At 32.3% G+C, this 18,608-nt stretch overlaps 1 protein-coding gene and 1 long non-coding RNA gene across 5 annotated transcripts in view; one reads left to right on the forward strand and one right to left on the reverse strand.

Moving 5' to 3' along the window:
- The first annotated feature begins 987 nt into the window (after nt 1-987).
- LOC128180210 (biotin--protein ligase-like) overlaps nt 988-18,608 on the forward strand; it is a 34,331-nt gene continuing 16,710 nt past the window's right edge. The window contains exons 1-10 of one of the 3 annotated variants that reach the window (XM_052848131.1): nt 988-1,062; nt 2,524-2,682; nt 3,048-3,163; nt 5,662-5,829; nt 6,376-6,529; nt 6,786-7,603; nt 9,877-10,056; nt 12,487-12,752; nt 13,273-13,340; nt 14,214-14,374. In XM_052848131.1, coding sequence (XP_052704091.1) covers nt 2,538-2,682; nt 3,048-3,163; nt 5,662-5,829; nt 6,376-6,529; nt 6,786-7,603; nt 9,877-10,056; nt 12,487-12,752; nt 13,273-13,340; nt 14,214-14,374 — 2,076 coding nt within the window. In that variant the 5' untranslated portion in view covers nt 988-1,062; nt 2,524-2,537. The remainder of the gene's footprint in view (nt 1,063-2,523; nt 2,683-3,047; nt 3,164-5,661; nt 5,830-6,375; nt 6,530-6,785; nt 7,604-9,876; nt 10,057-12,486; nt 12,753-13,272; nt 13,341-14,213; nt 14,375-18,608) is intronic. The other 2 variants (XM_052848133.1, XM_052848132.1) reach the window with 2 other exon arrangements.
- Nucleotides 15,870-17,473, reverse strand: LOC128180211 (uncharacterized). Of its 2 annotated transcripts, none has more exons than XR_008243204.1 (4): nt 17,244-17,473; nt 16,924-16,998; nt 16,539-16,646; nt 15,870-16,391 (listed from the first exon to the last, which is right to left on the reverse strand). It is a non-coding gene; the product is annotated as an uncharacterized LOC128180211 (long non-coding RNA). The 2 variants fall into 2 exon arrangements; XR_008243203.1 differs by having other exon boundaries at nt 16,512-16,646.

The following is an 18,608-nucleotide window of genomic DNA, read 5'->3' on the forward strand; positions in this document are numbered from 1 at the left end:
ATATATTTCTGCAATAAACTATTATCATGAATAATAGTTTAAAACCCAGTCCATCTGTACTGGCTCGATTGTCGAATAGAATAGTTCTTCAGAGTTATTATTTGTTCCCGAATACAAAAAGGATTAAAATTGGTGATCTTATTTGCATTTCTGTGTATTAGTATTACAATAAATACATTCACTAAAAGCCTCTGTTTCAATCTTTATAAAAAAATGCATTCAATGTTCACTCAAATGCCAAAAGTATGTCGAATTTTTTCTTTTCAATATATATTTCATTGAAAACCAACATTTTCCCCAAACACCGTTAAAAGTAACCCCTTGACCGAATTTGAAAAACCTGGAATGTCCTGGATTGATAAATTCAGAATTTCTCCTGCTTTTTGGCATCATACTTAAATCTATATTTCCTCAAAAGTAAAATTATTGGGCTCACGTATTGCAAAAGATCATTTATAGAGCTTCTAAAAAATACCTCGGTATGTTTTTTGAATTATCTTTTACAAATGAGTCGCCAAAAAACTATTTCAATGTATGTTTAAAAAATAATTTTTTATTTACTGTTTTTCATCTATAATATAACACATTCACACACATTTACATACAAAAGTTAACCATCAGGGGTTATTAAAGCTCTTGAGGTAAAAATATTTTAGAAAAAGTTTTTTTATTCGAGCAATCTACTGTTCTGTTTATCATAGGAAGATTTTTTTAAAAAGCTTTAATCAATATAAATTTCTTTAAATTCTGACAAAAATTAACAACAGAAAACCTTTTAAAGTAAGTCTTGTTTTAAAGTTTGAAATAAAGTGTGTATGGAAAAAATAAAGTATTGACATACTTTTGGTAAGTGTACATTAACCTTAACAGTGTTAACGATAACATATAAAAATATCTGTACCCCCCCCCCCCCCCCTCCCCCCCAAAAAAAATACGGAATGGCATTGGCATTTAGCGTCACCGGGTTTCTTCTTTAATTGAGCCAATGCCATTTCCAGTTTGAATCGAGGAAATCGCGGTCGAATGCGGTAAGGACAAATAGAGACACTTGCCGCTAAAAATGTAAGCGGTTACTGGTTGTATGTCTGATTTAGTTTGATCAACATCTTTTTGCGATATGAGTATGGTGAATACAAAAGGTTTTAAGGTTGTTTTAGGTTTGACAGATTGATAAAGCAAGAGAGTGCGTAGAAAAATATGATTAAGATCCAACTTAGATACATTTCAAAACATCGCTTCACAGGGGCTTGGTTGTCGGATAATGCAGTTCTTTGTGATTTGGTCCACACACAAAATGATTAAAATTGATTATCTTAAACGTATTTCTGTGTATTGCAATGAAAACATCCAGTGTAATCCACGTTCCAGTCATGTAAAAAAAAGTGTATACAGCTCTTCAAAGTACATTAAAAAAGTAAAGGGCATCACTCACTGTCTTGGATTTATATAAAAAAGTGTATTCAACGTACATTAAAAAAGTAAAGGGCGGCACTCACCCTCTTAGATTTATATGAAAAGGTGTTATCAACGTACATTGAAAAAGTAAAGGGCAGGACTCGCCATCTTGGATTAATTGGGGGTCTCGGTTCACAAAATGCTTTTTAGAAGTTTTCCCAATTGTCCAATGATTTCTGATGAGATCTAGGTTGGAAAATGATCAAATGACTTATCCAGTTATCCTTATCACCTGACTACATCTTTGTGCTACATAATAAGTGCATTGTGTCAAAATGTACTAGATACTCGCCAAACTTATAGAAAGCAACGAAAGTTTACATGATGATGTAAATTCTCCATAAAATCATCAGGATGTTTCGTAAACGTATGATAAATCTAGAGAAAGCAAAAAGCCTGCAAAAACTTTTTCTTGATTTATCGTATCCTACATGGAGGATTTTCATCAACTTCTGTTGCTTTCTATCTAAGTATTAATTTGTCTGTCTTTCCCTTGGTTTTTCTCACTTATTTTTTATGATATTTAGAGATGATTTGAAGCTTGGTAGTTTCATAACGAGAAACTACAAAACAATTTTGACTTTTGTTATGTTTGATAAACATACGTTGAAGAAATTTGCATGCAAAATACAGATTTACCGTATCTTTTCAATTGTTTCATGTGTTTTACATATAATTTTGATAATTATACACATATATTTTTAAATATACCTGTATGCACCAATTTTTTTTTCACAAATCTGCAAATTAGAAAAATCCATCTTTTATAATTCTGTATATATAAATAAAGACTAAGTGAAGGAAATAAATGAATTTATATGAATCTCCTCAAATCTCATAAAGTACATAGAATGACATATACATTGTAATTCCACATATAATTTAAAAGTACCAATAGGTCACCTTTTTATTGTTGCTGGTTTCATTTGATGATTATACTTTCACAATCAATTTACGCTTAAAAAAAAAAGAAATCAAGCTTGATCAAATTATGTGGACTGGCTATCTAATAACTAGTACCGGTATATGTCTGTCTGTGTAATAATTGTGACTTTTGTCTGGTTGTAGAATCCTGAGTGATAATGTTTGTCTCTGTGGGCTACCTGATTATTGCAGCGTATCAGTGGTACCGAAACAGAGTCCGCCACTCAATGGTCCACCGGTACATCTCGTCGTCTCTCAGACTCGGAAGTGTGATAGTTCAGAGGGTCAGCCCATTAACTCAAGGCAAGTCAAAGAAATCAGTCATAATAATCATTACAGTTTTACAACCAATTATTATTTATCCTTCTTAAACTCATCTGTTTTGTAAATCAAAAACATTTGGTTATAGAATTCAAATTTTTTCCCAGTCATAGTATTCTATTGTGAGTAATTCAAGTAACAATGTTTAATGATATGTATTTGAAGTAATTGGTTCTCAGTACCTTATTAAAAGCCTATTACTTAACACTAGTACTAGTAGTCACGTACTTGCATGATATTTGTAAATAATTGCATGTTTATGTTTATATATACATTGTATAAATGGAGTTACTTGTATTTGTTAGTTAGCAATTAAGACATCTACCTTTGATTTCTTTTATGAATAGCAGTTGATGTAAAACAATCCCTTTGCAACTCAAAACTGGTGGAGAAGATTGGGTATTTGGGCGTGACAGAATTGTTTAATGATGATGAAATATCCATCTCACAAACTGTGCCTAAGGTGAGGAATGTTAGCAGTTTATCTATATGTAATTAATTAAATTAAAACTGCTCCTGTATGATTCACTATACAAGATCTATCAACACTCTCTGTGGGGACACCTCAGAGTGACCTTTCAATTAACCAATGAAATCACCACTGCTGAAATCTTAGCCGGCAGTTTGGACATCTCTTTCATTAACAAACCTATAAAATTGCCCAAGATGTCTTGTTGTGTTGTAAACAAAGTCATGATGAGTTGCATGTGTCGATTCTGAGTTTGTGTTATTGTTGTTTGCGTGATTCATAAGTGAAAAGTTGATTGGGCAGACTTTATACACAATTTTGGCATAAAATACTTATTTGGCATAAAATGGACAACTGAGCTTTGGAATTGGGAAAAATAAATGCATCAAATTAATGTAAGACTTGTTTAAAGAAGCTTGATTCTGATTAGTTATGACCTCATACTGTTGTTTTTAGATCTTGTATATTGAATCATAGAGGAGTGGTTTTACAAGTTTAATTTTAATTTCACATACTGATGTACATCATGAATAAATATGGAGCTTTTCATTGGTTGAAATGGATGCCAGATTTGTTATATGATGTCCATGCCACATAAAACAGATGTTTTTTAACAACCTTCAACATAATAACTAAAACAATTAACAAACATTATTGATATAAAGTTACATACTATAAACTACTAATGAGTTGGTAGTTGTATATATTGCACACATCTGTTAATTTTAAAACTCCAAAACTGCATGCATGTACAGGAGCCTCATAAATACCAGAACTGGAATTTGGGTGAAAAAACTGTACACTTCCCACCCAAAATATGATAAAAACATGGTACAAAATAATGCTTAAACTCTGTTGATCAGGTACCTTATTTCTTAACCAAAAAATGTAAATTGTTGCAAATGTATTATTTTTAATTTTGCTATCAAGTTTTGCATTCCTTGAAATTGTTTATTGTTTTTTCATAATCACCATTTTCACCTGAAATGTACAAATAAAGCCTGCAGTTTAGATGAATGTTTGCATGTTTACCAACTTTGGTATAACAGGATCGAGAAACAATGTCTTACATCTTGTTCATATTACACATACATGTATATCAGAATGAGCAATGCCAAACACCAGCCTCAAATGCAAACTTACATAAATATCTGCACATATAACTTTAAACCATGTCCTTTTTTTTAGCGAAATAAACATGGTTAAAATCATATATTACTTACTGATAGCTGGGTCAGCAAGATTTGTCTATTTCTTAAGCTGGCCAGATATATTCTATCAAGTTATATGAAACACTTATCCTTTACATTAACAGTTAAGATTAGGTACCCCTTGATTTAAAAACAAAGCTACCTAAAGGGATATCTTGATACGTTTTTATTGCTAGATAATTACCAGTATCCCAAATGACAGTTCACACCTTCACATGCGATGTTTTGTGTACACTGTACAAGCTTTGGAAGGTCCTGTGTCAAACACAATTTTCCAGTGTCTCGCAAGCGAGCAAGAGTAAAAGGAAAATGGCAACATTAAAATTATAAAAGCTGTACAGATTTTCATTTCCTTTGAACTCTTTGTGTCCCGCCGAGATCCTGTGAATGGGGTAAAAATATATGGTGCATTTTGGGTACTCCAGATACATATGGCATGTACGACCTTGACTTGAGTGCATAGCAAGGATGTAGATCACAACATTGTCAACAAGAGATTAAGGCATTTTATTAAATTAACACTTATTACATGGTGTTAATCATTACATCATTAACAGCTATACATTGTGATATACTATAACAAAACAATTTTCACAATTAAATGATTACTCATCAAACTTTTAAAGCAGTGCTAATTTTAATGAACTTAATTAGAAGATAAGAAGTATTAGCGTAAAAACAAATACCAGAACACTCATCGAACACATGAACAAATTCGCCTTTATACACCTCGTTTTCCAATTAGGAGTGTCAAATGAATAAGACTACATGTTATTGAAATTTGCTAAATTGGCCTTGAATTCTTCAACTTGTGCAATTGTCATTCCTACATGAATTCAACAAATATTTTTACAAAGAGAATTTCAAAGGATGGTTTTGATAAAGTGAAAATTTATATGCATGTATTTTGTAAAGTCTATTCATATGATGACTTACGGATATATTTTTTTCTGTCAAATCACAGTTAAACTCTTCCTTCAGAACTATTTATTTAAAAAAAATCAAATACAAGTACATGTACAGTTTGTGTATATTTTGCAAATATCAATACATGATTCATGCATATACAGCAAAACTTGGTTATAACGAAGTCACTGGGACCTAAGAAATTACTTCGTTATATCCGTAATTCGTTATAACCGTATAAGAAATTCATTTAATTTACATAGCTGGGGATCCAAGATGACTTCGCTATATCCATAAATTCGCTATATCCGTGTTCGTACTAAACGAGTTTTACTGTATTCTCATTTTTAAAATTTTTTATACATGTCTCGATAGGTTCAGGTAAATCTGGATAAATGGACGGCGTACTACAAAGACATTGGCCATGCTAAGCTGACTGCAGAGGATCGCGAAGTTGTCGTTCTTTTAGAGTCTCTTCGACCCGCCGACGTGGAGACGTTTGCTGAGCAACAGAGTCATGTTTCACTCAACAAATCATTCCATGTGAGTTGGTGTGCTTTTAGTTTTCTAAATGCTATTTCACTAAAATCTTGTTTCTGTGCGCTTGTTTGTATCTGTATGTATTAATATTGTTTGGTTATGAGAGTGGGAGACCGAGTGATAGATAATATATGTACAATATAAAGAAATCTTTTTATTTTTGTTTTTTCATAATAATTGATACACATGTACAAGCTATATACCCTTTATATGTGTAACACATTCATATGTGCTGCTGTACATTTAAAAGGTAAATCTGAAAAAGTTGTGGAAATTTTTTTTATATTAAGATCAGATTTGAAATGCTACAATATTATAAAGGAAGGATCCCATTATGTGCCCCCTCCCCTCCTCTCTCTCTCTATATATATTTCACTTCAGAAGATCTGCAGTACAAGATAAGAAGAAGTGATATTACTTTTTAAAATGTCCATTAACGTATGAAATATATCCTGTAGCTTTAAAGTTTTCATTTAATGATCATTAGTACGTTTGTCAAAATTTTACCAAAGAATTTTGAGACCGATTTCACTATATGTAATTGTGTAGATTTTGGATCATGGTCATCCAGTGGCTTGGAATACAGGTCCTCCTTTTGGTATCGTGATGCAGTGCTCGGAATCCGACTTCCTCACTCTGTGTTTATCATTCATTGATAATGCCATAATAATGGAAGAAGATCTGCAAGTTAACAGAATCATCAGTAAGTGTTATTTCTACGATCAAATGCATATGCATGGAGATGAACATGTGTATCCATCAATATTGAAGTTGTTATTTCAAAGTTTTAATTAAAAAAAAATAAACCCAATATTAAGTCTGCAATAAGTACATGTATTTATATGAATAGACTTTGTGCAAACTTTTAATTTGTACTATATTATTGACTACTGTTAACACTTGAAAAGTTTATGAAAGTGGAGTTATCTCTCTTTTCATGTTAGTTTTTTGTTTTTCAGGCATTCAAACGAAAGGAAAGGCAGCAAACTTGGTCAATTCTGACCTAAGGGAAGTAACGACAGTGGAGGATGCTAGCAGTCAGTGGTCCAATGAGTCAATGGCTGACTCTGTCAGTCTGGCCAATCACGAGGCGATGGAAATGTCCAGCCAAGACTGGGAGGGGGTGGAGGCAGAGAACGAGGTAGATATGAACAACTCCAACATAGAGGACATGGATATAGTTATGGGCGAGAGCGGGTCCGGGGAGATCATGTTTGACCCCAATGACTTCAGCATGGTACCCCCATCTGTTGACTCAAACGAGAAATACTCCAAACCTCCGAACATTGTGGTGTATTGTGGGAAGAAAGATGCAACTCGGAAGTTTGAGAGCTTGAAGCAGGTCTTGTATCAATGTGTACACAATGACTGCTATGTCATCTACCATCTGAAGCATGATGAAGTTCACACTGTGCCTTGGGCTGAAAACACAGCTCTACTGGTCCTGACCGAAGAAAATCTGTATGATCAAAACGATGACATCATTTGTCGGTATTTTGAAAAGGGCGGCAGGCTGATCAGTTTTGGGAGCAATGTAGACGCGAACTTCGTACCCAGGAGAGAACTGTACAAGGGACCTGGGATACGTATTGTAAACTTTGAAGAGCACAAGAATATTGCGTTGTTGTGTGGGCGGTACTCTTACATGATGGACACCAACAGATCGGATATCAAGGTTAAAGGATTGGCAACCGACAACAAAGAACAAACAGTGGTGGTCGAGGTCTCTCAGAATGTGGCAGAGCAAGCACCTGCCGGCAAAGCCATTCTTTCTCAGGTAACCTTATAAAGATACATATCCAAAGTGTAAGAACATTACATGGTGATAAAATAAATAAACTGCCTACATGGATGTAGCACACAAATTTCATTACACTACATACCTTTAGGCATCTGAAGGATGGAATACAATTCAATGAATATCAGTGCCAAAGAAATTTTATCTTTTGCATGTTTACCCAAGTCATAAAACTTACTTATATAGTTTTATTTGTCTTCCTAACACCAACTGTAAACTTTTAACATTTTAAAATTGCATTTAAACAAATTTCTTATCTAGTATTTTCCCCTTTGTTTTGTTCAGGTTTCTTTTTAAAGGGAAACCAAAGTGGTGGGTGGTTTTTTGTGTAGGAAAATTAACTTGCTAGGCACATACCTCCTTAGTATCATTAAAAAAAACTTAAGAGAATGAAAAAAATTATATTTGCCGTTTCTGGTTTTCTTTTTAACACAGAGGGAGCATTGACCCTTGTTTTAAAAAATATATTTGGATTTAATCAACATGCTATGAACGTCACTTCTGGATTTTAATCAGAGGGGATTGCAATATTTATCACTGTGATGACTGCTAAGGCTCATGACCTTTGTTTTTATTTTTGTTCGGTTGCATGTGTACCTGGTAATCTTATTGATATGAAAATTTAAACTGGATTGAAATTTGAAAATTAAATTTTACACATATGACATGCATTTATTTGATATAACAGTATAGTTCTCTTTTTCCTGAATCCTATTCAGTATTGTAAATGCTCTATATAAATAAATGCTCTACTTTTAAATACCTACGTTACTTATATGATTCCAAGTGTTTGACTCTATGGGTATGTTATATAATGTATATATTATGTATGGTAGCTTATGAAAAAAAAAAAAGAGGAAAAAAGGGATTGTTACTTGGTAGAAATAAATATATTAGCAATTTTAATATATTCTTGAAGGATTGAGTTTTTTTAAAAAAATTTATCTGTAGGACATGGATTTTCCCATATAAAAAATTCATTATATGCTCGCCAGATTTCAGACACAAATATACTTGACATTTTGAAGGAAAAGTTTGACAATTCGCTTTTTTTCCCCTTTGTCTTGCATGCATTTCATTAATCCATATTTGTAGAGCAGGTTGTAATTAACTTTGTTTTCTTTAACTTTTATTCAAAACTGGTTCATATTTGTCGAAAAGTTTATTAAAATTCCACAAAATTGGTCCCCTCTTGCTCTATTATGTCCCTGAACTTTTCAAAATTGACGTTGATGAGATGACTTTAACCACAGGATCCGATTCATCACTGGTTCCGATGCCCCACCAGAATGAATTTCTTGGTTAAAGTTGATCTTTTGGTTGTACTTAAGGATGCATATAAGCCGTGGGAGTTTTAGATAACAGTCTTCTAAAATGGAAGAAAATAATTTCTAGAAAAATTACCTTAATCTATATTAAAGCATATAATTACATTTTTTATTCAATATTTGTCTCTTGGAAAGTTGCATATATAACAAACTAGATAGACGACATGCATGTACAATATTCATCCCATTGAGCATCCCATCTCTGCCTATATTAGTATCCCTTAGTAGCTTTTCCAATCCACAGAAAATAAGAGCCCACATTAAATATATGCTCTATTTTTTTCTATACAAAAGTTTAAAAATTTCTAGCTGTCAAGGTTAAAATTCACAATATTTGATCCATGCTTTGCAATTTCACCAGCTCTGGCACTTCATTTCCATTGACTGTTCTCTTTTTCTTATTTTCTTAACACCTGGGACATTCCAAAGAACATATAGTACTATATTTAAGAAATTAATACGAAAAATTTGACATGTAAGTAAAGTTAAAATATATGTACTTTTGTATACATGTATATGATAATGTTTTGTTTCATTCTTTTGTAAAAAACTTTTTTTCCCCCCTTTAACATTAAAGAATTGATTTTATGCAGGTATTTGATAGAAGTGGTACCATGCAGGCATCTAAAGATAATCTACAAAAAATAGCCCCCCCACCCCTCCCTAACTCATGCCCAAAGCCCTTGTTAATTCATATCTATAATCTGTAGTTTGCACTTTCATATAGTGTATTTCATTTTTTGGGTCTACACTAATTTAATTGTACATTGTATTCAGGTTTCTTTTTTAAGGTCTAAAGGATACTTATGGTATGTGTATAGCATTGAATAAACGAAGGAAACAGGTAATTAACACAGCTCCCTGTGTCCTGTAGGTCAGGGAGCAGTGCTCGGGATGTGTATTTATGTCATGATTTCGTTGTAGGTCTTGTTGGATCAGGATCCGACGGACGTAGCCCTCAATCAGGACGAATTCAACCAGCTGAAGAAGTATAACCCCACACGCTTCCAAATTCTCACCCTCATGTTAACCAGCATGGGGATCAGGTGTGAACAGGTCTCACAACCTGAACTCTCACCTTGCTTTCTCCTGACGAATGACCAGGTAAGTTAGATAATAAAAGTACATGTACACGTAACTTCAGGCTATATTCTCAAGAAAGAAAAAAATACATTGACCTTTTTCTCAACTGTGAAATTAATTATGTAACTTGTATTTTTCTGGAATACATCGTAAAAAGTCTGTGTTTAAAAGTTGAAGGCCCGGTAAATGGGTCAATTTAAAAGTTTATCGGTTTTTGGATTATTTTTTTTTTTTTATCATTTCGCAATATATTTTGTAGTTCAAATTCTAGAGGTTTTTTTGTAAATGAATTTTTAAATTTTAAATTTTGCTTTCTGTCTTTGATTGACGATATATATGCAAATGAATAAATTACACAAATTTTTTTTAAACATGATGAATTTTGCAATTTATTCATTTTAATTCATAAAGATCTTTATTTATTTCTTTAAAAAATAGAAGAAAAAGAGAACATTTTTACAGAATTTTGCTTTTATTATTTAATGTGCATGATCATAAACTATAGTTTGACTTAACAAACATTTACTAGAATTCTTCTTTTGAAAAAAAATGTTCCAGGTCATTAAAAAAATATATACCATATGCATGAAAATGTATTTTATGTAATTCACAATTTGTACTTAATCTCACCGATAGATTTAAAGATTTCTGGTAATTCTCATTAACTTTATTTAGTTGGGTTCCTAGGATCTTAAAATTAGGCCCCAACTCTTTTAATACAGTGTGGTTTTTTTTTTTTATCAAAATCTTTATGAATTATGGATACACGTATTTTTATTTTTTACTTGATTTTGACAAAATGCACAGAAATAATCCAATTGAAAACAACCTGCCAAATTGCATGCACAGTTACTTTATAAAACCTGATATGCAAATATTTTAACTTACTTTTTTAAAGACAAATTTCTCATGAAATAAGAAAAACAATGATTCTCAGAAATGTTTAATATGAACAATTGAATAGATTAACTCACTTTATTAAGGAGGCCGATTTGGGGTTTTTTGCGGAAAAACTACAATAGCAAAACTCTTTATTTTTTAACCATATGTAATTTAAACCAACTCTAGTTTATTTGTGAAATTTCAAGAAAATCAACCGTCTGGTTCATTTTAGGGACCATCTCAGAGTAGAGGTACATTTACTATAGGAATATATAGGAAACTGTAATTTTCCGCACATCAAAGCAGTTTAAAAAAATACTACAATAGTTTTTTTTCTCAAATTGTTATATATGATTAGTAAAATCATTTCCTACCTTATATGTAAAAAATACTAAATTCTACCGTCTGGTTTTTAGTGGGGGTCATCTAAAATTATTAAAATGCTTCATATTTGGATCATTACGAATGAAGATTTGTAAAATGGATTCATTAAAAAAATAAGGAAAATGTTCTTGAGGATAGCATCATACTGTATGTAAAATTTCAACAGCATACAATTTTTACTTTTTTAGCTCACCTGAGCTGAAAGCTCAAGTGAGCTATTCTGATCACTTTTTGTCCGTCGTCCGTCCGTCCGTCTGTCCGTCTGTAAACTTTTTACATTTTAAACTTCTTCTCTAAAACCGCTTATCCAATTTCAACCAAATTTGGCACAAAGCATCCTTATGGGAGGGCGAATATAAATTGCAGAAATAAAAGTCCGATCTGTATCCAAAGCGGAGAAAACCTTGAAACTGTAGAAAAAGGGGGGTGCATTTTAAAAAATCTTCTTCTCAAGAACTACTGATTCCAATTCAACGTAGTTTAGCATAAATTATCCTTATGGGAAGGAAAATATAAATTGCAAAAATTAAGGTCTAATTCTGTTTCAAATCTGAGTTATTACGAAAATAATAATAAAGGAAAGGCGTGTTTCAATCAGTTTAATAGCTTCGGATTCGGCATCCGGTAAAATGGGTAGACAAGACTTGGCCTGGGCAAAACAAAAGATTGGCAGTTATTAATCTGCCAATCTCATTAAAATTTCAGGATATTTGATGGACCAGTATATTTATATTTGCTGTAAATATTGTTGCAAAATAATGCGTATTTGGAATTGACGATTGCCGATCTGCCCCATCTTCGCTAGCCAAGGGTGACGATCCACTCTGCTACTCTTTTCACAAGGGTTTTCAGTCCACTTTGCTTCCCATAAACCCCAAGGGTTTATGAAGAGCAAAGTGGACTGAAAATCCTTGGCTAGCGAAGATGTTTGAATGTTAGAATAAAAGCATTGGTTCCTAAGCTCTGCCTTATCTGGTCAAATACTGCCCCATCGATAATTTTGTTTTTGCCATATTGAAAAGGGAACAATTCAATTTGAAGATGAAAATTGAGTTACTATCCCTTTCAATTATAGCAAAATTGAAATAAATCCCTATTGCATTATAATTTGAAACTTTTAGCCTGAGAATCAAAATATTATATTTTTTTTTCAAAACCATTTTGGATGCTCCATTTTTTCTGCAGGCGAACAAGGTGCGCTTTATTAATGGACTTGCATCACGACTAAAAAGCGGATTCCTGAAATCCACCTCTGTTAGCCTCCAGTTTTTTCCACGTCTTATGTCCGAGGTCACAGTTACGCCCTCAGTGCTTCCTGTGGTCACAGACAAGATGGAGAACTTGAAATACTTTAACATTGATGAATACTGGGACAATCTGACGACGACCAAGCTCGGAAATGTCGTCCTGTACACCGATGTTGTTCCGTCCACCATGCCATTGTTAGATGGGTAGACAGAGAAATTTAGATATCGTTTATTTCTTTATTCTTCTTATTAAGAGAGCTGGATGGTCATGGCCATTTTTAGTTTAGACTTTATTGATCTCCTTTAGAGAAGAGTTTGAAATAAATTATTTAAACTATTAAACTTCATGGGGGCCAATTTTTGTGGATTACTGAAATTTTATAGGTTCGTTGGGACGTAATTTCCTGTATTTTCTTATACCCATGAAAGGAAATATGACTTTATAACCCTAATTTATTAATTCGTGGAGGATGTTAATTCGTGGTTGAGAGGTACCCCTGAATTCCATGAAAATTGATTCACCACAAAATTTAATGATTCCACAGTATAGGAAATTATTTAATTTTTTGAGCTAAAATATATCATATCTAAAGATTTAGGATATACTTGTAGATCTTGACCACCAAGCCTCCTTAAAATCCATTTTAAATGTATTAAAATAGTGTTTAGTTTTACTGTGGAGAATGGTCCTCATCAGATTTGTAGATTTGTTTTCTCTTTTCAGCCTGATGTACTCTGAGCCTAAGTCTGTTGGTTTGATAGCCATTGCTGGTAGGCAAACCCAAGGACAAGGTAGATATGTTTGTGTTTCTTCATCAGTCTTTCTTAATTTCATCATATCTCTACTTGCATGTGTTCACCTTGATTTTAATTATGAGCTGTTGCATTTCTACCTCAACACAACATGAATATGAATATCAAAATTATCTTATATAGTAAAAACTATGATAAAAGATTTGCATTCATAATCTGGATTGTTTTTATTTAGTTACATTTGAATAAATCAATTAAAAAATTCTTGAGATTGTTTGAACTACTAAAGGTACAGTCATTTCTCGCATATCTTTTACAGTTTTATGCTATGCTATGGTATGCAATTTTAATGATATTGGGTATGTTATGAGATTCCTATGGAATGCTATGAGACCTTATGCTTTGCTATGAGAAATTGAAATAAAAGGCTTAATGATATAGTATGCAATGGTATGATACTGCTACGCTATTCTATGAAATTTGAAACACATTTCTGTGTACAGAAGGGTTCCAAATGTTTTGAAGTAAATCATTAAAAAAAAAAAAGTTTCCTACTAATATGCAATTTCAACTTTAAGTTTTTTCTTATAAAAATAACCACTAAAACAAGGTTGATATTCTATCGTATGCTGTGCTATGCTATGACGAATGTTAATCAAATGACATGCTATGATGTGAGATTCCAATGCTATGTTAAGAGGTTTAATTGCTACGCTATGATGTATGTATGCTGTAAAAGATATGCTTGCATGAATTGACTGTATTTGTTCTATTTAACAAACAATACTCACTTTAAACCTGTGTCATGAAGTATAGCATAAAAGAAAAAAAATAAAGCTTTCAAATGATTCGATCATTTCCGTTCTTAGAAGATATTTACCCTGTATATGTAGAGTATGTTTTTATCCATAGGAAGGGGAGGTAACTCGTGGTTAAGCCCGGAAGGTTGTGCTATGTTCTCCCTCCATGTGAGAATCGAGTTGGAAAATTCTTTGGGGCGGGCCGTTTCTTACCTTCAACACATCACCTCATTGGCTGTGGTGGAGAGTGTCCGTACCTTACCAGGATACGAGGTAACATTAATTGCTGCTCGAAAAGTATAATGTCAGAAACAGAGAGAAAATGTTGAATTGGTCCAGTACAACTTTGTTTAAGTCTTCTTAATTTTTAAGAGTTGAGTTTTTTTGTCTTTACTTCTCTATGTTGGGGAACCTTCATGGTTGAGACAATGGTCAGATGCTCAAGACCAGTCTCACATACAGGTACACTGGTAAGTAGGTCAACTCACAGGGTTTGACAATAAGTTTTTTAATTACTAGACCAGTCGGGCTACCTCAGCAATTTTTCACTAGCCCTGACTCTTTTACTACTAGCCCTGACCAATTTTGACAAAAATACCCATACCAAAAAAAAGCACTAAAAAGTTATACCTATGAGCCCTTAAAAAAGTTACAAAAAAGTCATAACTAAGTTAGCACAATTTGGAACCATCTGATCAATTATGGTTCCAAATTAGCATCAAAAAGTTATACCTATATTGTAACTTTTTGCTTAAGTACAAAAAAGTCATAACTAGAGTGTAACTATTGACAATTTATTTTTTTCATAAAAATAAATAGGTATAAAAAAGTTATCAAAAAGTTATAATAAAGTTATCATTTAGGTACAAAAAAGTTACAAATTAAAGTTACAGAAAAGTTATCATTTAGGTACAAAAAAGTTATACATATAGGTATAGAAAAGTTATCATTTAGGTACAGAAAAGTTATAGATGTAGGTTCAGAAAAGTTATACATATAGTTACAGAAAAGTTATCATTTAGGTACAGAAAAGTTATAGACGTAGGTACAGAAAAGTTATACATATAGTTACAGAAAATTATACATATAGTTACAGAAAAGTTATCATTTAGGTACAGAAAAGTTATAGATGTAGGTACAGAAAAGTTATACATATAGTTACAGAAAAGTTATCATTTAGGTACAGAAAAGTTATAGATGTAGGTACAGAAAAGTTATACATAAAGTTACAGAAAAGTTATTGTTTAGGTACAGAAAAGTTATAGATGTAGGTACAAAAAAGTTATCATTTAGGTACAGAAAAGTTACACAGAAAAATTACAGATGTAGGCAAAAAATATCTATCTGTATCATAAACTTCAGATAAAAAAAAAAACCCAGGTACATGTACAGGTGTTATACTGATGAAAAAAAAGTCCCTAATGTTGACATGAACTTTTCATCAAATTGTTTTTGCTCTTGAATAGGAATTTAAAATCATATCTGTTCATGTGAGTAGAACACAAGTCAATGTTTTTGTTAATCAATATGTTTACTGAATTATATTTACATCTAATGAGTATGCTTTCCTCCATTTCTTATGGAAACTTATAGTTAACGCCTTGTTAAACGATTGTTCGAAACTTACAATGACCTTAGAAAAATCACTGAAATAATCAGGATATCAATGCAGACTCACATTCCCATTGAAGACAATTTGGCTGTTTCTTTTAGCTAACGTACTGATGCACATTAAAAATAATATAGTAAATTTAACTTACTCTTTACAAACAATTTATTAATTTGTTAAAAGAAAGATGTAAATATAAACAATATAATGCTTTCTTTGACGATTCATGCAGGTAATGAAGGGAGCAATGATTGCAGAAAAAATTTACATAACTCGCTAATGCGGGTAATGTATTTTTTCTGCAATGTCGCTACATTCATATCCCGCATATGTCACCAAAGAAAGCATTTTATTGTTTACATAATAATCTCAAATCATTACAGACCCTATATGCAAGTTTTTTAAATAAAGCATAATCTAACATAAAAGCATTTGGGATTACATGTGTGTCTAATGTTCTTGCTAAATTTGAATAGAAAGTTTGAAAAACATTATTTTGTAAACCAAAATTTGACCAAAACCTTCATAAAGCATGTTTTAGGTTAAATTCCTAACATATACTAGCATGATTTTGTTCCAAACATACTAGTATGATTTTTAAAACAGTCCTGGTTCTAGATGATACCAATGACCTGCAGTAATTTATCAGCAAACAACTGGATCTGTTTCTTGAATCTGTTCCTAAAATGTATAAAAAAGAATGTTTCATTATGGCAATTTCTTACTATATGTACTTTCATTGTAACTGTTAAAATCCTTGACAACTACCTTATACTTAAAACAGAAAATTTTATAGCATACCAAGTTAAATATATATGTGACCAGCACCTGGCAGGTGAAAACTGGTTTCTGTTTACATGGCTGCATGTATTTTTATGGGAACGGTTGCTCTTGCATCTGATCTCTTTCATAGTATTATCCTCGTCCTCCATTAATCTAAAAGAAGGCAATAATATTTAAAACATGATACTGTTTGACAATTTTCAATATATGTAGCATAAATTATTATCAAATATCAGTAAAACTTTTCAATTCTCTGTTGACCTGGTACCCCCCCCCCCCCTCCCCTCTAAAAAAAAAAAAGTCAACATTGATACAGCAGTTGCCGTTATATTCTCAGATTTTTAATAATTCATTTACTAAAAGATATACATAATATATGGTTAAAAATTTAAAATCTGTATATCTTTACTTGATAAACACACACACTTACTTTTTTCATCTTGTATTAATGATGTATCTTCAATCTGGTGTACAGTCTACTAGCTGGACTTGGTTGGGATTTTTTCTGCAATACAATGATACTCTTTTTAAAAGAGTCGGCCATAATTTGATTACATATAGAATGTACATCACTAGATATACATGGCTGCATAGGCTTTGATATAGATGGTAAAATCATGCACTTCTTATTAGAATTCTAGAAATATTCCAAATGTAATTCATTTCTAAGTGCAAAGCAATAATATAGAAATTGAGATAAGCAAACACAAATGAATTATTCAAAATGACTTGTTTGTATATCAGACTTACCCTGAATGGAAATGGTCATCCACAACTAAAGCCATATCATCCAGGTCTTAAGCATGTCTATCTTTATGAAACCACTGCTTGCAGTTTCATTACTACATACAACACGCTGTGATTCTGCATATTTCTTGAAAAAATCAGGAAAATCTTCACAACAACTCCTGTCTTCTTTGCCCATTTCAAAATTTGATGGCGGAATGGCAATTGTCCAATCAGAATTCACGGAAGTCAAAGTTTGAATTTTGGCCAATCACGATACAGCCAAGATTAATACCGGGATAAATCTTTAAAATTTATTTTGGTTAAAAAACAATATTATTTACTTAATATTATCTAAAGAATTCTGCATTTAATTGAAACAAATTTTTGTAATATTTTCTTTCCTTACAACCTGTTAGTTTATTAACCGATCATCAAAACTGGGCATTTCCGGTCTCAAGAGCCGCCATTTTGAATAATATGAGGGAATTTTAAAAACTAAATCAATTTAAATACCAATGCATTTTTACAATTGATGAATATGTAAAACCAAAAATTATAACACCTTTTTTAAATAAAACATGTTTCCCAAAGTTTATAACACAGTCCTTATAGCTATGTGCTGTTATAAATTACGATGAGAGATAGGCTAGTACTGGGAAAACATACAGATGGAAATAGCAGTACTGTTCTTTGTTAACAGCATGTCTATTAATCAAATATGTGAATAAATATGATAAACCCATCTCATAATAACAAACAATGCTACCACCCCTCTCCTGCCCCCCCCCCTTTTCTTCGCATGCATTCGATGTCGTGGGAAAATTCTGAATCAATTTCTAGAAATCTACTCTATTCCTTTATTCATGGGGTAGGCCATGAAAAGTTGGAAAAATTTTCAGTGATAATATAAAGTTGATGCTACCCCTTAGTATTTAACAGTGTTTAAACGAAATCGTAATATGTCTAATGATGTTCAAGAGACAGATAACAAAATAATGCTTGCAGGAGCAAAATGAAAAATGTCTGCTGGTCAAAACACACACATCAACTTTTTTTCTTAAACAAACATCAGTGTCATCACAGCACGGACTAATCATGACCTCTTTAGACACCCTTTACTGTTAACCTGGGATGTGTGTGCGTTCAGGCGGAAAGTGATTTCCTGTTTCTGCCTTATAAAAACAATAAAATTTTGGACAGGTGTTTGTGTTGCAATTGATGGACTGGATTCCCGTTATAATGGTTATGTCATTGTTTTCAAACAAATCTTAGTGATTTTACTACCCAGTGTGTGATCAACCTACATCTACCCCCCCCCCCCCCCCCCCTTATCGTGATTTTATAAAAAAAAAAAAACAAAAAAACAAAGTTATAACGATAGTTTAT

This window comes from Crassostrea angulata, chromosome 4, assembly GCF_025612915.1.
Source record: "Crassostrea angulata isolate pt1a10 chromosome 4, ASM2561291v2, whole genome shotgun sequence".
Classification (NCBI taxonomy): domain Eukaryota; kingdom Metazoa; phylum Mollusca; class Bivalvia; order Ostreida; family Ostreidae; genus Magallana; species Magallana angulata.